Source organism: Oncorhynchus clarkii, chromosome 21, assembly GCF_045791955.1.
Source record: "Oncorhynchus clarkii lewisi isolate Uvic-CL-2024 chromosome 21, UVic_Ocla_1.0, whole genome shotgun sequence".
NCBI lineage: Eukaryota > Metazoa > Chordata > Actinopteri > Salmoniformes > Salmonidae > Oncorhynchus > Oncorhynchus clarkii.
In genome coordinates this window covers 38,259,824-38,284,136 of record NC_092167.1, presented here as the reverse complement: position 1 = coordinate 38,284,136, position 24,313 = coordinate 38,259,824, and the positions used below count along the sequence as shown (strand labels likewise).

At 43.8% G+C, this 24,313-nt stretch overlaps 1 protein-coding gene across 1 annotated transcript in view; it reads left to right on the top strand.

Annotated features, from left to right (window-relative positions):
- LOC139378988 (adhesion G protein-coupled receptor A3-like) overlaps positions 1-24,020 on the top strand; it is a 67,134-nt gene extending 43,114 nt beyond the window's left edge. Inside the window, exons 4-19 of the mRNA XM_071121663.1 lie at positions 3,481-3,552; positions 3,991-4,062; positions 4,482-4,642; positions 8,139-8,352; positions 8,805-8,969; positions 14,973-15,174; positions 15,409-15,558; positions 17,063-17,224; positions 17,417-17,620; positions 18,081-18,282; positions 18,757-18,965; positions 19,364-19,488; positions 19,842-19,965; positions 20,675-20,820; positions 21,190-21,285; positions 22,184-24,020. Coding sequence (XP_070977764.1) covers positions 3,481-3,552; positions 3,991-4,062; positions 4,482-4,642; positions 8,139-8,352; positions 8,805-8,969; positions 14,973-15,174; positions 15,409-15,558; positions 17,063-17,224; positions 17,417-17,620; positions 18,081-18,282; positions 18,757-18,965; positions 19,364-19,488; positions 19,842-19,965; positions 20,675-20,820; positions 21,190-21,285; positions 22,184-23,663 — 3,784 coding nt within the window. The 3' untranslated portion in view covers positions 23,664-24,020. The remainder of the gene's footprint in view (positions 1-3,480; positions 3,553-3,990; positions 4,063-4,481; positions 4,643-8,138; positions 8,353-8,804; positions 8,970-14,972; positions 15,175-15,408; positions 15,559-17,062; positions 17,225-17,416; positions 17,621-18,080; positions 18,283-18,756; positions 18,966-19,363; positions 19,489-19,841; positions 19,966-20,674; positions 20,821-21,189; positions 21,286-22,183) is intronic.
- Positions 24,021-24,313: the final 293 nt, after the last annotated feature.

The following is a 24,313-nucleotide window of genomic DNA, read 5'->3' as shown; positions in this document are numbered from 1 at the left end:
TGTTTTGGATGTGCAGAAAAAAATCCCCCTTTTATTTTGCTCTCCCACGTGGGGGTTTGTGCTCTCTGATTGGCTCAAAGTAAAGTTGTTGGCCACTGACAAGCATTGTGATTTTACAAGTAAAATCGGTACGTTCGTTGCTACCGGGTCGGCAGGTACCGCTTTTGTTCTAGCAAGAGAAGGAACGGCCTCCCACTGTGATAGACTGCCGATAGGTACTTATCGGCAGTGAGATTCTCTGTGTGTTTTAAGGCTTCAAGCAATGTTCTATTCAGTTCTCCAGTCCACTTGGGCCCTTGCCAGGGACCACTTGAGACTGCATGAGGCCCTATCTACTTTCACACATTCATGGAAAGGGGAATGGATGGATGGGCATGTGCGTGGGTCTGTGTGTCTGTGCTAGAGAGATCGCGTATGAGTGTGTTTGTGCCTGTGCACTCTTCTGAGTGTTTGTGTGTCTCTGTCTGTGTGTGTGCGCCTTTGTGTATTGCAATCATCTTATACCTGCCGGTCCTTACCAACATAAACTATAGTTTGGATGCTAGTGCGGAGCTGTGAGTGAGACAGGAAGGTTGTCTCCTTGGCCTGGGCAGAGCTTAATTTCCCCTTGTCAAGCCTCAACCATTTTACAACCAACTGTAGAACTATATTTCCTAAACGTATAGCTAACTAATTCCCTCAGCCAACCTACAAATCATTCAGCCAACAGCTATTTCATCTTGCATGCGCCTATATAACACAATGTCAATGTTGGGTCGAAATGAATTGATCCGAAACACTGGATATCCACTGATTATAAATGCATCAGTATTATGGTCAGAAGACACAGCAGTCTTTGCACATAATTAAACATGTTTGGCAGTGGAAATATACGGCACAGACAGGTTGTCAGGAGGTGGTTAAATCATTCATTTGCTCCTGTCTCTGGCTGCGTCTCCAACATATCGCTTACAACATATTCCTCAACCAGCAAAAGTGCGAAAGGAGTAGCTGAGGTAAAATGAGTCTTGAACTTGGGCCTGGTGCTGTAAACAGAAGCCCTGTGGTGACTGCTGGCACGCGGTGCACCTACCCTCCAGCCCGCCCTCTTCTGCTTCTGGAAAAGGGTGATGGAGTTAATTGACAGGGAGGACATGAAAATACACGCTCCCTCTCTCTTCCAATGCAGTCAGTAGCGAAAGCGCCCGACAAAGACTCAGTGTTCTCTCTCAGCCTCAGCCAATCTTTAATTTCTCCCATCTGTCCCTGTACCTCACTTCAAAGAGCCTAATTAGATTTTCGCTCGTTTTTAAGACTCGAGCGACTTGGCCAAACCGAAGCTGCTTGCCTCTTTTATCCGTCTTGTCGGAGAGAGGAGAGCGATGTCAGACTTGACATTTTTCTTGAAGTTTCTCTTGAAAAAACAGACATGTTCAATGCATGCTACAATGTATTACTTCACCCCTTTTCATTGTCATCATTTGTAATGAATCGAAATGTAGGTCAATGTCCATTCCAGTGTACATTGTTAGGAAATGTTATCCTATTTCAACCCAGCTGACGGATACGAGCTGCAACTGATCCGCTCCCACTGTGGGTAAATAAAAAGCAAAGCTAACATGACCGCAACGTTTTGAGGGTTGCTTTGGACACGTCATGGGACAAACATCTGATCTGGGATCAGTCACATGGTGCCTGGTCCCAGCTGTTTGGGGCTGACTGGCTAGGGGTGGTGGAGTAGATACTGTAATACCCTGGGGGGAGAGAGCCCAAGGGGAGGCTAGCTCCAACCCTGTTTTACCACCTGATACAGCTAGTGTGCAGAAAGTATGTCTAGACTCAGGTGCTACGTGCCCATATATCAGCTGCATTCAGCTAAATGTATACGTTGTCAATAGAGCCATAAGATGCCTATGATGTGACAAAGCAATTTTTTTTGCTGGATGCAACCCATTCATGTATGTCTGGGGTGAAGTTTCCCCTATCTACAGATCTAGGATCAGCCTCCCTTCCCCCAATCCTGACGTTAACCATTAGTGGGGGGTAAATGGAAAATGGACCCAAGATCCAGTGTCTAGGGGCAACTTCAAGTTACAACCCCCTACTGGCCACTCCAGGGCCTTACCACCCGGCAGCAGCCGCTACATTCCACCGACAGCTGAACAGTCACTGACCCCGTCTTGTTACTTACACACCCATCTATTTTTATATCTGCTCATATCACAACAGACAGCTTGCTCTGGGTCTGCTGTAATGTTGAGCGCTGCTACTTTAATGGACAGACCACAAGATTTTAAAAAACAAACGTGTTGGAATATATTTGGGATGATGTGGCTAATTTGTGAGAGATGGCCATTTTCTCCTTATGTGGGCTGCTTTGATGTCACACTGCACTATCAACTGCAAAGCACTGAACCATGTCTAATGCTATGCCATGGCAGCATTGGCAGGGTGGGAGTTTATCCCTTTAGCTAAGGGAGTTCCACCCCAGTAGGTGATCCTCCTCAGACACGGGATGCCAGCATGACTTCTTGGCAACCCTTGAAAGGTTTTTCCCAGGCCAGGCGGAACTAACCACCTCACTCAGTAAATTCCCCAGCTGCCACCCTCCCTAGGAACCACAACAATAATTAGACCAACACCAGGATGTTTACGTAATACGCTCCACACTTATTTTCTAAGCATTTAAGTGTCTGATGCTGCCCTGGCATTAGGCCTTGGGCTAGGGTTGTAGCTTGCAGCTAGCAGGGTCTAGTTTGTAGGGTATTGTGAGGCCTCTTCTGGCCGTTCCAATGTTGTCATTTGTTTACGCTCAAGTCGTTTAGCAGATGCGTTTTGTCCAGCTGTAACGGCTTGCATATACACCACATCCTTGATTTTATACATGGTTGTTTCGACCTGCCTTCCATCATCATTTCTTCTAGTTTGAACTGTCTTTGAGTTGATCAAAATCATATTTTCACAATGTAGACAAAATAAAATCCTTGCCCAAACATGGTTTCTTCAAAGATCGATAATACTACCTGATGTTTGGCAGACACTTTGTGTCAGGTCCTGGTGAAAAAGACACACTTTGATGTGTATGACATCAATCATAATACATTAATTTCAACTAGTATAGTGTGTTACTAACAGCTTTGATGTGAAAGCCGCCTCGGGGCGAACACAGGCATCGTCTCAAATCACCTTGAAAAGTTGTAAAACTGACAGACCTGGATTTTTCAATCCCTGCCTCTGCCCCAACCTGTCTCTGCGAATGACATCACCTGTCTTTTAATTGAGTTGACGGTTTTCTCCACTTTTTGATTCGTTGAGCTACAATGTGGATTTATTAGAATTCGCAGAGTCACCACATGAGGTCAATTGACTCTAGTCATGAATTCCATGCTATTTGTACAATTTGCGATGGCATATTACGTTTCTTAGACTGTTGCTGCTGTTTGACTTGAGTAAATCAGGACAGAATATAACCAGAATCTCCATTTGTTTTGCCTTCTACAGAGACCTGTCCAACAATCGCATTGGCTGCCTCAACGTGGACATATTCAAAGGCCTCACAAGTCTAGTTCGACTGTAAGTAGTAGTTATTTTTCCTTTATTACTTAGTTTAAATGCGCCAGATCCATAGTATTGTTTTTCTTTGAAAACTGTTTGCATTTTCCCCCTATCCATCCTAAAAATAAGTCATTGATAAGGACATTCATGTGAAAGTGACATATCTGGCTCCAACGCCCTAATAGTAATTGCCCTGCTCAGAAAATGGTGGCGTCCAGGTGCTGTGATATTAGCATAATACCCATGGTTCCCCCACGGGTCTCAGTGCCACAGCTGCAACATATTAATCCATGTCCTTTTCCCTACGATGCAACGGTGAGGATTAAGATTCCTGGACATCTCAGTGGAGTTGCCAGTGACAGGTTGTGCTTGGGTCCTGATTGTGTGATGTGACAGATTGGCACACTTGATTTGATTTGTTGTAGATGATTGATAGCCTTCATCTTGTCCTTTCAGAAACCTTTCAGGGAACATGTTTTCATCGCTGGCCCAAGGGACGTTTGACAGCTTGGTGTCATTGAAGACTTTGTAAGTATGCTTTAGAGTTTAGGCCCTGCAACGCTATTCCATGACACCCTGTGGCAGTGTAGTGCGTTTTCTATTCGGGACACTTTAAAGAGTATAGTACAATACCCTGTTGTAGAAATGCACCAATAGGTGCGATCTGTAACTTTTATTTCCTGGTTCGCAACTCAAGGTAATGCAAACACATTCAGCCAGGAAGCAAAACAAAGATTCAAATGGTTCCATCCACCAAGGACCTAACCCTCAGTTTACAAACAATTGCAGAGAGGCAATAAAAAGGAGATAAGAGGAATACAGCATAGAAAGTAGGTTATGGAACGGGGGATCGAACAGGGGACTATCACTTTTGACTGTAAATGAAACTGAAAGTAATGCTCCCTTTTATTTATTGTTTAACTCTGCCTGTCCCCACGTTACCTCAGGGAGTTCCAGACGCCGTACCTGCTGTGCGACTGCAACCTGTTGTGGCTGCTGCACTGGATCAAAGACAACAACGTGGGGGTGAAGGACACCAGCTGCTCCTACCCCCGCTCCCTGCAGGGCCAGCTCATCACCTCCACCAAGCCTGAGCTGTTCACCTGTGGTAAGGACACACACACACACACACACACACACACACACACACACACACACACACACACACACACACACACACACACACACACACACACACACACACACACACACACCTGGTCCTACAACTACTCATCACCTTAAAGCCCTTAAGCTCCACGTACATACAAAGTTTCGTGAGAACACAAACACACACCTGTTACCCCTTACATCACCTTGTTTGTACCAGAGCTCCTAGTAAGAGACTACCTTTTGATGTGTACACACACATCTTCAAACTCTAGCACAGTCACGCATAACCATGCCCACACATCTGATCTGCGCACTTCGACCTCACATGAACACATTTTTACATGGCATCAGTCGTTAGCACGCTGTCGTACAAGACCGATATACAGAATAGATGGACGTGCAACCTCTAGCATTTGGCTCTGCACTCTATTTTCAGTTCAGAATCACCTTTATTCACCTTTACACATGCTCAGAGTTGTACTTGGTGTTATATGGTGCTAGTGATCGACTACATTTAGAGACCGAATACAGACAACAGAGTTTACATACAACTAGGTAGAGTGAGTATAGAGCTATAAGATCTTAATTTTTGTACCTTTATTAGTTATTTATTATTTAGGCAAGTCAGTTAAGAACAAATTCCTATTTACAATGACGGCCTACCAATTGTGCTGGGTCAATTGCTGGGCCAATTGTGCGCCACCCTATGGGACTCCCAATCACAGCCGGATGTGATGCAGCCTGGATTCGAACCAGGTACTGCAGTGACGCCTCTTGCACTGAGATGCAGTGTCTTAGACCACTGTGCCACTCGGGAGAAAGAACAGTTGATATACAAATATATAGTAAATATACAGTTGATATACGGTGGATGTACAGTGTATATACAGTTGATATATGGTGGATGTACAGGGTATATACAGTTGATATACGGTGGATGTACAGTGTATATACAGTTGATATATACGGTGGATGTACAGTGTATATACAGTTGATATATATGGTGGATGTACAGGGTATATACAGTTGATATATACGGTGGATGTACAGTGTATATACAGTTGATATATATGGTGGATGTACAGTGTATATACAGTTGATATATACGGTGGATGTACAGGGTATATACAGTTGATATATATGGTGGATGTACAGTGTATATACAGTTGATATATACGGTGGATGTACAGTGTATATACAGTTGATATATACGGTGGATGTACAGTGTATATACATTTGATATATAAGGTGAATGTACAGGGTATATACAGTTGATATACGGTGGATGTACAGTGTATATACAGTTGATATATGGTGGATGTACAGGGTATATACAGTTGATATACGGTGGATGTACAGTGTATATACAGTTGATATATACGGTGGATGTACAGTGTATATACAGTTGATATATAGGGTGGATGTACAGGGTATATACAGTTGATATATACGGTGGATGTACAGTGTATATACAGTTGATATATACGGTGGATGTACAGTGTATATACAGTTGATATATACGGTGGATGTACAGGGTATATACAGTTGATATACGGTGGATGTACAGGGTATATACAGTTGATATATACGGTGGATGTACAGGGTATATACATTTGATATATACGGTGGATGTACAGGGTATATACAGTTGATATATATGGTGGATGTACAGTGTATATACAGTTGATATATACGGTGGATGTACAGTGTATATACAGTTGATATATACGATGGATGTACAGTGTATATACAGTTGATATATACGGTGGATGTACAATGTATATACAGTTGATATACGGTGGATGTACAATGTATATACAGTTGATATACGGTGGATGTACAGGGTATATACAGTGGATGTACAGTGTATATACAGTTGATATACGGTGGATGTACAGGGTATATACAGTTGATATACAGTGGATGTACAGGGTATATACAGGTGTATATACAGTTGATATATACGGTGGATGTACAGGGTATATACAGTTGATATAAAGGGTGGATGTACAGGCTATATACAGTTGATATACGGTGGATGTACAGGGTATATACAGTTGATATACGGTGGATGTACAGGGTATATACAGTTGATATACGGTGGATGTACAGGGTATATACAGTTGATATAAACGGTGGATGTACAGGGTATATACAGTTGATATAAAGGGTGGATGTACAGGGTATATACAGTTGATATACGGTGGATGTACAGGGTATATACAGTTGATATACAGGGTATATACAGTTGATATACAGTGGATGTACAGGGTATATACAGTTGATATACGGTGGATGTACAGGGTATATACAGTTGATATACGGTGGATGTACAGTGTATATACAGTTGATAAACGGTGGATGTACAGGGTATATACAGTTGATATAAACGGTGGATGTACAGGGTATATACAGTTGATATAAAGGGTGGATGTACAGGGTATATACAGTTGATATAAAGGGTGGATGTACAGGGTATATACAGTTGATATAAAGGGTGGATGTACAGGGTATATACAGTTGATATACGGTGGATGTACAGGGTATATACAGTTGATATACAGTGGATGTACAGGGTATATACAGTTGATATACGGTGGATGTACAGGGTATATACAGTTGATATACGGTGGATGTACAGTGTATATACAGTTGATAAACGGTGGATGTACAGGGTATATACAGTTGATATACGGTGGATGTACAGGGTATATCAAAATGCAGAGAGATGAACAGAGAACAAATGGCGTATAGTGCAGTTATTTTGTGTTCAGTTCAGAGATGGCTTTAGTTGCTGGCGTTGTTGGGAGTAGGAGTTGTCCAATGACACAGGCGATAAGGGAAGGGCCAGCAGTACGGAGCACTGCAGTGTTTTGTTTGTGCTTGCCCTGTCTTATCAGTTTGGCGCTCTTCACTGCACGGGTTAGGAAATACGTGGCACAGCTTTTATAAGTGGAGACACATTTCCGAGTGACAAATAGGTACCAACGTTTGACTATTGAAATTATCCCCTTTTTATTTTTAAAATTTTATTTCACATTTATTTAACCAGGTAGGCCAGTTGAGAACAAGTTCTCATTTACAACTGCAACCTGGCCAAGATTAAAAATCAAAGCAGTGCGACAAAAACAATAACACTAACACAATAGAAAAAGTGTATGTACAGTGTGTGCAAATGTAATAAGATTAGGGAGGTAAGGCAATAAATAATTACAATTTAACATTAACACTGGAGTGATAGATGTGCAGATCATGTGCAAGTAGAGATACTGGGGTGCAAAAAACAATATGGGGATGAGGTAGTTGGGTGTGCTATTTACAGATGGGCTTCACTTCGCACCTGGCTTCACCCCTGGCTTCACCCCTGGCTTCACCCCTGAGGAGAAGAATTCAGTTGTGAACAAATAACTTGAATTAACCCAAACCTACCCAGACATGCAGTCTAGAGAGAGCGATGCACTAAAATGTAACCCCCATACTCCCCTACCCTCCAGATGCACCCCTGGAATTGCCTTCCTTCCAGCTGACTCCGTCCCAGCGTCAGGTCGTGTTCCAGGGTGACAGCCTGCCCTTCCAGTGCCAGGCCTCGTTCGTGGCGGAGGACATGCAGGTGCTATGGTACCAGGACGGCCACATGGTGGAGCCCGATGCAGCCCAGGGCATCTTCATCGAGAAGAGCATGGTACAGAACTGCTCCCTCATCGCCAGGTAAGGAGGGCGGTACTTGTGGGCGGGTTGGTGGATAGATAGAAGACAGTGGTAATGAGAACGGCACCCGTAGATGAGTACAGTGGTTCCTTCCACGGTTTCTTCCTCCAGGGAGTTTTTCCTCACCTCTGCTGCTGCTTGGAGGTTAAGGGAAGGCTACTGTCAAGCACTTGATGACAAATGTTATTGTAAAAAGGGCTATGTAAATAGGATTTGATTGATTGTTTCCACAAAGCACAACTGACCTAACCCTCTTTAAATCAGCTAAGCAGTAGGCCGCAAGAGACAGCTGGGGTACCACTTTTGGACTGTAAATTAAAATGACAGATTGTGCATTTAAACATCTTCTGCAAATGGTGCCTCTCGGCATACATGGTTAAAACGGTCTACTCTCTCTTTCCGTCTTTGGCAGTAAGATTTGATTTACTTGTTCCCCTCTGTTCTTTACTCAGTGCGTTGACCATTTCCAACATCCAGCCTGCTTCAACTGGGAAATGGGAGTGTCGTGTGAGGACCAGCCGAGGGAACACCACCCGTACCGTCGACATTGTGGTTCTGGAGAGCTCCGCCAAGTACTGCCCACCCGACAGAGTGTCCAACAACAAGGGTGACTTCAGGTGAGGGGGGTGCTACTTTCACTATCACATTTTATGATAGATTACCAACTAATAATAACCTAGTCTGTCTGTGAAATTTTTCAGGTAAATGTTTGTAGTTGTATTCATCTATTTTATGAATGTAATATATTTATCTATTGTATTAATATATATCTAGTGTCTTATTTAATCAGGTACTTGTTTAATTTTAATGGGCTTGTTTGTACCCGACAGTTATTTTTGGAACAAACTCAGCTCGGTGGCACCACCTAGTGGCTAAATATCAGACTTGTTGTTAGTAGTAAAATCTGGGTCGTATTCATTAGGCCTTACTAACCTGAAATTCCAATAGTTTAGTTTGTACACTGTTTTGGTATGTTTTCCCACAGTGTGCACTAATGAATACGAACCAGTTGAGTGACTGTCAAAAGCATTTAATCCATTAAGTGAATAAGTAGTACTGGGCAGGAACTAAAGCGCTCCACAGTTTTCAATGATGATGAGCTCAGTAAACCGCTGTTGCGGATAAGTAATCACATGTTCCTGGAACACATCATGTGAATCATGCCACCACATTGTGGCAAACCCACCCTTCTAAGACGTCACTCACTGTCTCTCTGTCCCTCTCTTTCTATCTATATACTATGTCTCTCGCTCTCTGTCCCTCTCTTTCTATCTATATACTGTCTCTCTCTCTCTGTCCCTCTCTTTCTATCTATATACTATGTCTCTCTCTCTCTGTCCCTCTCTTTCTATCTATATACTATGTCTCTCTCTCTGTCCCTCTCTTTCTATCTATATACTATGTCTCTCTCTCTCTGTCCTTCTCTTTCTATCTATATACTATGTCTCTCTCTCTGTCCCTCTCTTTCTATCTATATACTATGTCTCTCTCTCTCTCTGTCCCTCTCTTTCTATCTATATACTATGTCTCTCTCTCTCTGTCCCTCTCTTTCTATCTATATACTATGTCTCTCTCTCTGTCCCTCTCTTTCTATCTATATACTATGTCTCTCTCTCTCTGTCCTTCTCTTTCTATCTATATACTATGTCTCTCTCTCTGTCCCTCTCTTTCTATCTATATACTATGTCTCTCTCTCTCTCTGTCCCTCTCTTTCTATCTATATACTATGTCTCTCTCTCTCTGTCCTTCTCTTTCTATCTATATACTATGTCTCTCTCTCTGTCCCTCTCTTTCTATCTATATACTATGTCTCTCTCTCTCTGTCCCTCTCTTTCTATCTATATACTATGTCTCTCTCTCTCTCTGTCCCTCTCTTTCTATCTATATACTATGTCTCTCTCTCTCTCTGTCCCTCTCTTTCTATCTATATACTATGTCTCTCTCTCTCTGTCCCTCTCTTTCTATCTATATACTATGTCTCTCTCTCTGTCCCTCTCTTTCTATCTATATACTATGTCTCTCTCTCTCTGTCCTTCTCTTTCTATCTATATACTATGTCTCTCTCTCTGTCCCTCTCTTTCTATCTATATACTATGTCTCTCTCTCTCTCTGTCCCTCTCTTTCTATCTATATACTATGTCTCTCTCTCTCTGTCCCTCTCTTTCTATCTATATACTATGTCTCTCTCTCTGTCCTTCTCTTTCTATCTATATACTATGTCTCTCTCTCTCTCTGTCCCTCTCTTTCTATCTATATACTATGTCTCTCTCTCTCTGTCCCTCTCTTTCTATCTATATACTATCTCTCTCTCTCTGTCCCTCTCTTTCTATCTATATACTATGTCTCTCTCTCTCTCTGTCCCTCTCTTTCTATCTATATACTATGTCTCTCTCTCTGTCCTTCTCTTTCTATCTATATACTATGTCTCTCTCTCTCTCTGTCCCTCTCTTTCTATCTATATACTATGTCTCTCTCTCTCTGTCCCTCCCTTTCTATCTATATACTATGTCTCTCTCTCTGTCCCTCTCTTTCTATCTATATACTATGTCTCTCTCTCTCTCTGTCCCTCTCTTTCTATCTATATACTGTCTCTCTCTCTCTGTCCTTCTCTTTCTATCTATATACTATGTCTCTCTCTCTCTGTCCCTCTCTTTCTATCTATATACTATGTCTCTCTCTCTGTCCCTCTCTTTCTATCTATATACTATGTCTCTCTCTCTCTGTCCCTCTCTTTCTATCTATATACTATGTCTCTCTCTCTGTCCCTCTCTTTCTATCTATATACTATGTCTCTCTCTCTCTGGCCCTCTCTTTCTATCTATATACTATGTCTCTCTCTCTGTCCCTCTCTTTCTATCTATATACTATGTCTCTCTCTCTCTCTGTCCCTCTCTTTCTATCTATATACTGTCTCTCTCTCTCTGTCCTTCTCTTTCTATCTATATACTGTCTCTCTCTCTCTGTCCTTCTCTTTCTATCTATATACTATGTCTCTCTCTCTCTGTCCCTCTCTTTCTATCTATATACTATGTCTCTCTCTCTGTCCCTCTCTTTCTATCTATATACTGTCTCTCTCTCTCTGTCCTTCTCTTTCTATCTATATACTATGTCTCTCTCTCTGTCCCTCTCTTTCTATCTATATACTATGTCTCTCTCTCTCTCTGTCCCTCTCTTTCTATCTATATACTGTCTCTCTCTCTCTGTCCTTCTCTTTCTATCTATATACTATGTCTCTCTCTCTCTGTCCCTCTCTTTCTATCTATATACTATGTCTCTCTCTCTGTCCCTCTCTTTCTATCTATATACTATGTCTCTCTCTCTCTGTCCCTCTCTTTCTATCTATATACTATGTCTCTCTCTTTGTCCCTCTCTTTCTATCTATATACTATGTCTCTCTCTCTCTGTCCCTCTCTTTCTATCTATATACTATGTCTCTCTCTCTGTCCCTCTCTTTCTATCTATATACTATGTCTCTCTCTCTCTCTGTCCCTCTCTTTCTATCTATATACTGTCTCTCTCTCTCTGTCCTTCTCTTTCTATCTATATACTGTCTCTCTCTCTCTGTCCTTCTCTTTCTATCTATATACTATGTCTCTCTCTCTCTGTCCCTCTCTTTCTATCTATATACTATGTCTCTCTCTCTGTCCCTCTCTTTCTATCTATATACTGTCTCTCTCTCTCTGTCCTTCTCTTTCTATCTATATACTATGTCTCTCTCTCTGTCCCTCTCTTTCTATCTATATACTATGTCTCTCTCTCTCTCTGTCCTTCTCTTTCTATCTATATACTATGTCTCTCTCTCTGTCCCTCTCTTTCTATCTATATACTGTCTCTCTCTCTCTGTCCTTCTCTTTCTATCTATATACTATGTCTCTCTCTCTCTGTCCTTCTCTTTCTATCTATATACTATGTCTCTCTCTCTGTCCTTCTCTTTCTATCTATATACTGTCTCTCTCTCTCTGTCCTTCTCTTTCTATCTATATACTATGTCTCTCTCTCTCTGTCCTTCTCTTTCTATCTATATACTATGTCTCTCTCTCTCTGTCCCTCTCTTTCTATCTATATACTATGTCTCTCTCTCTGTCCTTCTCTTTCTATCTATATACTATGTCTCTCTCTCTGTCCTTCTCTTTCTATCTATATACTGTCTCTCTCTCTCTGTCCTTCTCTTTCTATCTATATACTATGTCTCTCTCTCTCTGTCCTTCTCTTTCTATCTATATACTATGTCTCTCTCTCTGTCCCTCTCTTTCTATCTATATACTATGTCTCTCTCTCTGTCCTTCTCTTTCTATCTATATACTGTCTCTCTCTCTCTGTCCCTCTCTTTCTATCTATATACTATGTCTCTCTCTCTCTGTCCCTCTCTTTCTATCTATATACTATGTCTCTCTCTCTGTCCTTCTCTTTCTATCTATATACTGTCTCTCTCTCTCTGTCCTTCTCTTTCTATCTATATACTGTCTCTCTCTCTCTGTCCTTCTCTTTCTATCTATATACTGTCTCTCTCTCTCTGTCCTTCTCTTTCTATCTATATACTATGTCTCTCTCTCTCTCTGTCCTTCTCTTTCTATCTATATACTATGTCTCTCTCTCTCTGTCCCTCTCTTTCTATCTATATACTATGTCTCTCTCTCTCTGTCCTTCTCTTTCTATCTATATACTATGTCTCTCTCTCTCTGTCCTTCTCTTTCTATCTATATACTATGTCTCTCTCTCTGTCCTTCTCTTTCTATCTATATACTGTCTCTCTCTCTCTGTCCCTCTCTTTCTATCTATATACTATGTCTCTCTGTCCTTCTCTTTCTATCTATATACTGTCTCTCTCTCTCTGTCCCTCTCTTTCTATCTATATACTATGTCTCTCTCTCTGTCCCTCTCTTTCTATCTATATACTATGTCTCTCTCTCTGTCCTTCTCTTTCTATCTATATACTGTCTCTCTCTCTCTGTCCCTCTCTTTCTATCTATATACTATGTCTCTCTCTCTGTCCCTCTCTTTCTATCTATATACTATGTCTCTCTCTCTGTCCTTCTCTTTCTATCTATATACTGTCTCTCTCTCTCTGTCCCTCTCTTTCTATCTATATACTGTCTCTCTCTCTCTGTCCCTCTCTTTCTATCTATATACTGTCTCTCTCTCTCTGTCCCTCTCTTTCTATCTATATACTATGTCTCTCTCTCTCTGTCCCTCTCTTTCTATCTATATACTATGTCTCTCTCTCTGTCCTTCTCTTTCTATCTATATACTATGTCTCTCTCTCTGTCCTTCTCTTTCTATCTATATACTGTCTCTCTCTCTCTGTCCTTCTCTTTCTATCTATATACTATGTCTCTCTCTCTCTGTCCCTCTCTTTCTATCTATATACTATGTCTCTCTCTCTGTCCTTCTCTTTCTATCTATATACTATGTCTCTCTCTCTGTCCTTCTCTTTCTATCTATATACTGTCTCTCTCTCTCTGTCCCTCTCTTTCTATCTATATACTATGTCTCTCTCTCTCTGTCCCTCTCTTTCTATCTATATACTATGTCTCTCTCTCTGTCCTTCTCTTTCTATCTATATACTATGTCTCTCTCTCTGTCCCTCTCTTTCTATCTATATACTATGTCTCTCTCTCTGTCCTTCTCTTTCTATCTATATACTGTCTCTCTCTCTCTGTCCCTCTCTTTCTATCTATATACTATGTCTCTCTCTCTGTCCCTCTCTTTCTATCTATATACTATGTCTTTCTCTCTGTCCTTCTCTTTCTATCTATATACTGTCTCTCTCTCTCTGTCCCTCTCTTTCTATCTATATACTATGTCTCTCTCTCTGTCCCTCTCTTTCTATCTATATACTATGTCTCTCTCTCTGTCCTTCTCTTTCTATCTATATACTGTCTCTCTCTCTCTGTCCCTCTCTTTCTATCTATATACTATGTCTCTCTCTCTGTCCTTCTCTTTCTATCTATATACTATGTCTCTCTCTCTGTCCCTCTCTTTCTATCTATATACTATGTCTCTCTCTCTCTGTCCCTCTCTTTCTATCTATATACTATGTCTCTCTCTCTCTGTCCTTCTCTTTCTATCTATATACTATGTCTCTCTCTCTGTCCTTCTCTTTCTATCTATATACTATGTCTCTCTCTCTGTCCTTCTCTTTCTATCTATATACTATGTCTCTCTCTCTGTCCCTCTCTTTCTATCTATATACTATGTCTCTCTCTCTGTCCTTCTCTTTCTATCTATATACTATGTCTCTCTCTCTCTGTCCCTCTCTTTCTATCTATATACTATGTCTCTCTCTCTCTGTCCTTCTCTTTCTATCTATATACTGTCTCTCTCTCTCTGTCCTTCTCTTTCTATCTATATACTATGTCTCTCTCTCTCTGTCCCTCTCTTTCTATCTATATACTATGTCTCTCTCTCTCTGTCCTTCTCTTTCTATCTATATACTATGTCTCTCTCTCTGTCCCTCTCTTTCTATCTATATACTATGTCTCTCTCTCTGTCCCTCTCTTTCTATCTATATACTATGTCTCTCTCTCTCTGTCCTTCTCTTTCTATCTACTGTATCTTTCGCTCCCCTCTCTTTTTCTTTGTTTCTGTGTTTTTCTCTCTCGATCCCCCCCACCTCTCAGATGGCCTCGTACCCTAGCAGGCATCACAGCCTACCTGCCCTGCAACAAGCTGGCGTCGGGCACGGGAATCTACTCTGGCTCGGTGGGTGAGGAGCGGCGTGCGCAGCGGAATTGTGACCGTGGGGGCCTATGGGCCGAGGGCGACTACTTCCGCTGCCAGTACCAGAAAGATGTAACTCGCTTCCTCTACATCATCAACCAGGTGACCATGACACTCTGTCTGACCATGTTTGATTTGCTCTTTTTGTCTGTCTTTTCTTTCTTCAACTTATTGTATATATCCCGCCAAGACTCCCCTCTTGATTTGTTATTTTTCTCTTTTTTTCTTTTGTCGGCGTTGTCATTCTTTTTGTCTTCCTACACTCAAGTGTTGTTTTTTGAAGCGTTCACCCTTGTGTACAGTCCTTCTAAACCTCTCTGTCTCTCTGTGTTCCAGATGCCTCTGAACATGACCAACGCGGTGATCACGGCCCGCCAGCTGCTCGTCTACACAATCGAGGCCGCCAACTTCTCAGACAAGATGGACGTCATCTTCGTGGCTGAGATGATCGAGAAGTTTGGCAAGTTTGCCGAGAAATACAAGGAGGTGAGTCCCGCTTCAGTCTCCCAGTCCCACCTTGTACCTCCTTTATGGATGAATAAGATGTTCATATAAAGAAGCGCACGCACACACACACACACACACACACACACTCTGAGAGGACAGTAACATGCACGGCCTCAGGTATAAGTTTAATGAGAGGAAATGGGGTCAGAACCAAAATAAATGTTATAAGTAGAGCTAGGTAATAGTATTTTTTTAAGTGTGTGTTTACTGTGTGTGCAAGTGAGAGGTGTGAATACGCCACACAGTGTCTTCACCTCCAGCTTACTGCTGATACTTTGTCCCTTTTCTGTTATTCCGCTCCTCATAGTTACAGAGTTTAAATCCACAGAGGAATCGTAATGAAAGCGAATGAGCTAGGATGTGGAATGGGGGATTGTTCCTGTCGAGCTGTGGGGGATTGCAAAGCAAGGCCGGGTCAGGTTTCTTTGTCTGTTGGGTTTCACACCTGGCAGTTTGCGCTCATTGGGGAAGGCTTTGAATGTTGTACCTGAGCAATGTTGCACCAAACTCGTAAAAGACACACCATCGTCCACTTACCCTCGCCTTAAGCTCTTGGGTGAATCCCCGCAGCCATATTTGTCGTCGGTCCAAATGATTAGCCAAGCAAGGGAAGTTCGCAAAGTAAGCCCCTCAGCCCTCGTTTTTAATGGAGTTTACGAGTATAAAATTATGTTCACTTCGGGGCCTGAAATGCGCCATAATTCAATTTGCGATGATTGTACATCCGCTAAGAAAAGTATCGCCAAAACTTAAACGTCATTATGGAGAAGTCAACATACAAGTGCAAGTAAAAATGAATGTAAATAAGAAATTGTGCTACTAATACACAAACGTGTCTCGTAAAAGTAATGATGTTTTTGTTTGGTTAGCTTTTGGAAAATGTAGAAATAAAACATTTTCCTTCTTCAGAAGTAGCTAGGCAGGCTAACGTTGGTTGGGTAATTAATTTGCTAGCGATCATAGTAATTATATAGTTAATATAAGTCGACATGCAATCATAATTGACTGTAGCGCATATAAAGCACCCACAAGGCTGAAAACACAATCATCGCGGGGTCAACAAATGACGAATTTCTGGGCAAGGATGGTCCATTTAATTTATTTTTTTTAAAAATCCGTCCTCCCTCCCCCTGCAAGTGTATACTCGTCAGACATCATGAAACGTCATCAGAAGTGTCCACTTACTTTGAGGGCTGAGGGGATAGGGTGTGTCTGTTAAGTGTTTGGAATGCAACCCTGGTCTAGAGCCCTGTGCCCTCCATCAGCGCTGAGAGGAACCCGAAGGCTCAAATTCAGGTATTTCCAGGGCGATGATAATAAAGACTACATTGAGTGTTGGATAAAAAAAAACAAAGCACTCTATTGTTTCGATTGATAAGGCCCGTGAATGCGTGTGCCTCTGTCTGGCCCTGCGTGTGTAGTTCTGTGGTTTCTTGGTGTGTGTGTGTGTGTGTGTGTGTTAACCCTGTTCTGTCTGTCTCAGTTGGGGGACGTGATGGTGGACATCTCCAGTAATCTGATGCACGCTGATGAGCGGGTGTTGCGGCTGGCTCAGCGCGAGGCCAGGGCCTGCTCCCGCATCGTGGAGTGTCTCCAGAGGATCTCTGTACACCAGCTTGCCAGCGGAACCCAGGCCTACTCCACCGTAAGATCGCGCCAGATCATGAGATCGCATTACCAAATCCTAAATGGCATCGGGGTGTAAATGCATTGTCGTTGGGAGGTGGCGTTTTGTATGTGTGTTTTTACTATTGGAATTTAAAAGTATATCTGATTGTTGTTTATTTGACCCCATGCGTATTTTTCCTTTTCTCTTATTCCTATCATTTGTTCCCAGAATTCCCATAACATCGCCCTGGAGGCCCACGCCATCAAGGCGAGCAGCTTCAATGGCATGACCTGCACACTGTTCCAGAAGCTGATGCCTGAACGCATTGCTCTCCGAGACCTGGGCCCACGCATTGACCTGGACGGCAACCCTGACCGCCAGCTCAGCTTCAAGTGTAACGTCACCAGCACCCTGTCCAGCCTCTCTCTCAAGGTCAGTATCCCGGAATGACCGAAGGAGAGGCAATCAATCCAATGTGTAGAAACACAAACTTTTTTACATCAGCACTTGTCACAATGTGCTTATAAAGTAGCCTAGACTTCAAAGAGCAAGCAGCAGCAGTCATTGAAACAGGTCCCCTTAGCCTTAACAATATATAGACTGAAAATGATGCATCATTCGTTTAAGATATCGCCATCATTGCCCCTTGAAATGTTTTACCAAAGTGAGGTGTGTTGTCTTGAGGTTCACCCATAGCACAAACCTAAGAACAGCTTACCATATAACATGTCTTTTCTAAGTAAATGCTAACGAAACAATGAATTGTAGACTAAAACGTTAACCAGAATCACACATTATGCTGTACACTCAATCATACTTTTTATTTTATCTCTATGGGACTAAATAACGGATAAATAAAATGAAATAATAAATCCTCTCTTTCTCTCCCTAGAACACCATGGTGGAGGCGTCCCTGCAGCTCCCCCCCTCTCTGTTCTCTCAGTACCTGGGCCAGGCCGACGACAACGTCTACAAGCTTCACTTGCTGGCCTTCCGCAACGGCAAGCTCTTCCCATCCACGGGCAACTCCACCCTGCTGGCTGACGGTGGGAAGAGGAGGAACGTGGCCACCCCCGTTCTCCTGGCCAAGATTGGTGAGTCCGACATGGACCCTACTATACCACTAAAGTATTAGATGGGTTTTGTTCAAGATACTGTTGTGACTTGTTTTAAAAGTGAATTTTGTGGTTTGGGAAAAGACTTTTGATTTAGGGATCCATCTGTAATGCAGATAGGCAAATCCGTTAAGAACTAATTCTTATTTACAATGACGGCCCAGGATCAGTGGGTTAACTGCCTTGTTCAGGAGCAGAACGAAAAGATTTTTACCTTGTCAGCTCGGGGATTTGATCTAGCAACCTTTCAGTTACTGGCCCAACGCTCTAACCACTAGGCTACCTTTCACCCTTTTGTCTTGCATTGGATTTTTAGAAAAGGTAGCTAAAAAAAGGACCAATAAATAAAAGCACCAGGATATGTTTTGAAGACTCACGCCTCTCTCTCTTTTTGTCTCCCTCTCCTCATCTCTCCCCTCATCTCTCTCTCTCTATCTGCCTCTGATTGGTCAGAGGGTTTCCAGCTGCGCGGACTGCGTGTGCCGGTGAACGCCACGCTGCGGAGGTTTGCCCGTGGCTCGGACGCCGTGCCCGCCTGCTGGAACTTCAGCCTGCTGGGTGGGCAGGGTGGCTGGCAGAGCGAGGGCTGCCGTGTCCTGCGGCACCATGACAACTTCACCACGCTCTCCTGTGACTCGCTCAGCAACTACGCCGTGCTCATGGTGGGTGGCCAGGGGTTGAATGGCCTTTTAAGCTCAATGAACAAATGTCCGGGACTCCGGGAGACAACATAAGGCTGCTTCCAACATGTTTTCCTCAGTAAATGCAGTACGCTTCTTCTCTTGTTTTCTTGCCACGATGCATCTGAGTATTTAGGATACTGATATCGTGACAACCGTAACTTTGTTTTGAGACATTAGCCTTTTCAAGACGGGCTCAACATCTCTTTTCGGGTTCACAGGCTCTATAAACACTACCTGTTTAGTTTTGGGACAATCACATGACATTCTCCTGAGTTGACGAAATGGTCTCATACCTTTTCTTCAGGGTTAATTTGTTTTTGTATGACACATTGTCTAAAGTGATGAGATTGGAACATTTTGATGTGTGTATCCCACAGGATCTTACTGGGGTGGAGTATTTCTCTCCCAGCATTGAGCCTCTCCACCCAGTCCTCTATGCCACAGCTATCGTCCTCCTGCTCTGTCTGCTGGCCATCATCATCAGCTACGTTTACCACCACAGGTAACAGCTCTACCTCCTAGTAGAATCTAATACAGTGTATACCTAGTGCATAAGATACCAAGTATCCATCTTACTAGTAGTACGGTATCTAATATTACCAAATAATGGACTGTGACTCGCTTTCGGGTCGCAGCACAAGATTCCAGGCCAGAATGTTTCTTTTGGGGTGGGTGACAATGCAAGGAAGTTTGGGGACCAATACTGTCCAGTCTCGAACTAATATGTTCACACCTCCACGAGCACATCTCCACCACTCCAAACTCGTAACAGATTTTGAATGAATCAAACAAACAGACGTGATATTTTATTTTGATGAATCTCACTATGCCAGTTCTGTGTGGTTGCGTGTCCAGGTCTGTCCGGATTAGCCGTAAGTTCTGGCACATGCTGGTCAACCTCTGCCTCCACATCTTCCTCACCTGCGGCGTCTTCGTGGGTGGCATCAACCAGACGCGTTACGCCAGCGTGTGCCAAGCTGTGAGTATTCCCCCCTACCCCCTCCATAACCCACTGGTGTGCCAGCCTATCTGCCTACCAACCTGCCAGCCAGACTGCCAACCTGCCTTCCCTTGCCAAAAGCATCTCACAATTATATGGGGATCTCAAGATGTTGTGGAGGAGGCAAAATTACCTTTGGCAACATAGTGTGATTCCTGATTCTCCGCCCGTTTTCCCCAAAGTGTACACTTGCTGTTTCCACCATTTAAATCCATGAGAAGGGTGGAGAAACGTGACTGAAGGCAGTGTAGCAGCCCCTGCTGATTTGCACTGGGTTCTTTTCATTCATTCATTGTCCTTAACACAAAGAGCCCAGCTGGTAGAGAACATCTTGGAAAATAACGGTTTGCCCCCTAAAATAAAGGATATCCTACAGCTAGGTTCTACTTTGTCAAGGAAGTTTACAAACGGTCAATTAGTACAATAGCATTTTATGAAGTGAGTTTTCAGAATGCGTAGTATTTTGCTCATAAATTATTAGTGAAGCATCTATGTAGTGCTTATGTAGAATTTGTGAATGCTCTATAAAGCCTTTATATAGTCCAGGCAATATGTGAACTTTTTCATAAAATCATGATACTTGGTACACTCATACAGTTTGGCGCATTGAACATTTTCATAATGAAGTTGTTTGTTTAAAGTGGAATCCTGATCGTGACTGAGCTCGGTGGCAATTTTTTTTCTCCAGGTGGGCATAGTTCTGCACTACTCGACCCTGGCCACAGCTCTGTGGGTGGGCGTGACGGCACGCAACATCTACAAGCAAGTGACCCGCAAGGCCAAGCACTACGAAGAGCTGGACGAGCCCCCGCCCCCTCCACGACCCATGCTGAGGTAAAATACTACATTTCCCACAATGCACAGTTATGAAAAGGTTTGGTCATTATAGCCGAGTCAGACTAACTGTTTAGTGTGTGGACGAGGGTCAGTTGAAATGCTGTACAATCCCATTTTGCGTTTCTCTCCCTTTACAAGGAGCTGCTACTACTCTTATGTGTGTATTATGTATCTTCTGGAAATATAGCTGTGACTTGTGGAGAGAGAGGGTTTGGTTTGCGTCGTTGGTTTAACACCCACCACATGGTGTCAGTACGGAGGCCTGAAGCACACATGCCACCTCTGCAACCAACTCCAATTTGATTTCACCAATTTGATCCCAAGCAGGTCCTACTCAGTTCTTTTTCCACTACCTTTTCCAACCAGGTTCTACCTAATAGGCGGAGGGATACCGATCATCGTCTGTGGCATAACCGCAGCCGCCAACATCAAGAACTACGGTAGCCAGACCAATGCACCATAGTAAGTAGTGCCAGTTTACTGTCATATTGTATGGAAACCAATTAGTTATTCTACTATAGTGTGTGTTTATGGAAATTGTTCTGTTTTATATCGACAGAAGGCTTTGTGTATATATAAAACTAGACCCAAGAGAAATCGCTTTTTGTTTTCGACTGGCCAGAATGCGCGTGTGCGTAGCTTTATGTAAATAACAAATATTTTGTGGGGGGAGGAAAAGTTCTGAGTCCCTGTCAAGTTCCGAGAGCCCGATTGGGGAGTGCTATTTATAGTGTGTGTCTCGGCACCTCACGTCTGCTGCCATTTTCCAAGTCTGTCGGTCTCTCTTTCTTCTCATTCTTCCTCTCTCTGTTTGTGTTCTCGCTTCTCTCTTTCTGTCGCTCTCTCGCTCTTTCTTTCCCTCTCCCATTTCTCCTCCTCTTTCATTCTCTCACTTTATGGTGGCAGCTGTTTGGGTTGTAATTTGGAAATCTGGACCTGTGTCTGTCTGAAGTCTTTGGAGTTGAATTAGTTTGCAGCTGAGACGAATGGAACCCGCCCCGTGGAATATTCCCGCTTTTCGCATTTTCAAAGAGACTCAATGCCTGCATGTGTTTTTTTTAAACTTGATTTAATGAGCTATGGGTTGAGTCGAACACAAAACAATGTTGAAGTTGTTATAATTTAAAAATGGTTTGTGGACCACTTGAATGGGTGACACTTGACTCATACGGCAAAGATTTGTCATGTCATACTTGTCTTATGGCTTCATTGCCAACATGTGTTTTTACTGAATGCAGCTGATATATCGACACATCTGCACAATACATTTGTGTGTATGATATTGTACGTGTGTACCACATTTACATAAATATTTATTGTATGTTTGTACTGATGCCTTCCCCTTCTGTCTTCTCCTCAGTTGCTGGATGGCGTGGGAGCCCAGCCTGGGGGCCTTCTACGGCCCCGTCGGCTTCATCGTCTTCGTGGACTGCATGTACTTCCTTAGCATCCTCCTCCAGCTGCGCCGCCACCCCGAGCGCCGCTACGAACTCAAGGAACCCGCCGAGGAGCAACAGCGGCTGGCGGTAGCGGGCAGCGATGCCGGAGACGTACCGGCCACACTCCTCCACCTCCAGTCCCACGACGCCTCGTCCTCGACAGTGTCGGCTCCCCATGCCGTGTCCCTGTCAGCGCTGGAGAACGAGCATACGTTCGCGCTACAGCTCCTGGGCGCGGCGGTTGCTCTGGGGCTCTACGCGTCGCTGTGGGTGTTTGGCGCCATGGCCGTGTCCCAGGAGAGGCCGGCCGACCTGGTGTTCTCCTGCCTGTTTGGCGTTGCGGCGCTGGCTCTGGGTGGCTTTTTGATGGCACACCACTGCGTCAACCGCCAGGACATGAGGCGCCACTGGGCTCAGGCCTGTTGCCCCGAGAGACGGGCCTACTCGGCGCAGGAGGACGCCCTGCTGCCACTGCCGGGGGCATCCACGGTGTCCGCGGCTGGGTCGGTCGGTAGGGGCAACGACGATGCGGCCAAGTGTGCCCACAGCAGCGCAGAGTCATCCTGCACCAATAAGAGTGGCCCCAGTGTGCGAAATTCCACCCAGGGAAGTAAACTGACCAATCTGCATGCAGAGGCAGCGCAGAACAAATCCTTGCCCCTACTAGCCCTGCCCGCCAATGGGGCAGCCATGCTGGACAACAGCCTGACGGAGCACTCGGTGGACAATGAGATCAAGATGCACGTGGCACCCGTGGAGGTGCAGTTCCGGCCTAACAACAACAATCCTGCCGCCAACGGACCCACGGGCCGGCATCACAAGAACAGGGCGCGGGCCCACCGGGCCAGCCGACTCACGGTGCTGCGCGAGTACGCCTATGACGTGCCCACCAGCGTGGACGGCAGCGTGCAGAGCGGCCCCCACAGGCGGCATCGCCACGAACACCACGACAGTCAGCAGGCGCGGTGCAGCCGACGGGCAGTCTACATGGCCTACAGGGAGCGCCACCAGAGCCAGACGCAACAGGACAGCAGCGACGCCAGCACGTCCCTGCCCCGACGCTCACGCTACACCGACAAGGGAGGGGGCAGCACTAGCGCCCTAGGCAACGGAGCTATCGGAGTAGTGGGAAGTGGAAGTGTAGGATCAACAGTAGGAACAGGAGGAGAAGGTGAGGGGGCTGGGACTTCTACGTCCGCTACGAGTAAAGACAGTAGTAGCATAAAGCAGCCCAATAACACCGAGCTGGTGGACGGCCAGCCCAAGTCGTACGGGCTCAACCTGGCTACACAAAACGGCACGCTCAAAAACAATGGGCAGATCATGCCTATAATCAACACAGAGAGCTCGTGCTCAGCCAACATAAAAACGGGACTATGGAAACACGAAACTACTGTGTAGTGTGTTTTCTGCACCAAAGACTGCATGTCACGTGCGCTCTCCCTTCAACTGTGAAATATTTGTTTCGATCATTGTTTATTTTATTTTATGGTACAATGTTTCAAAACAATTGTTATTGAAAAAATATCTTCAAAATAGTCACGCTATTTTGAGTTTGTGTGTTTTGGATGCCACTGGTCTGTCTCTGTAGTAGACATTTTATAAATGGTTTATTTTTCTATCATTTAATCCTAATTAAATGAGTTATGGACGTGAAACTGCATGTTCTGTGCTGTTGCCTAGTGTGTATCCACTGGGCGGGTTCTTTTTTATTTTCTAGTTTGTTTCAGTGTAATAAACCAAACATTTCTAATTCCATTCACGTAATTGAAAGTTTCTTATTCCCTTTTTCTCGGCTAACCTTTACTCCGACATATTTCGAGAGGAGTGCAAAAGGTGAGTCCAAGCATCTTGGTTTTCAAAAGATCTCTCTCTCTCTCTCTCGGCAGCTACCTTGACAAGCTTGTAATTGGGGATTTGGTGAACTGTGTCCTCTTCTTTTTACACTCACCTGGAGAGTCAATTATTTAATTGTGGTTGAGGTCTTAGTCTGGATCTAATTAATATTTTCTTTTCTACCCCGGAAGCTTCCAGGGGCCCACTGGTAACGC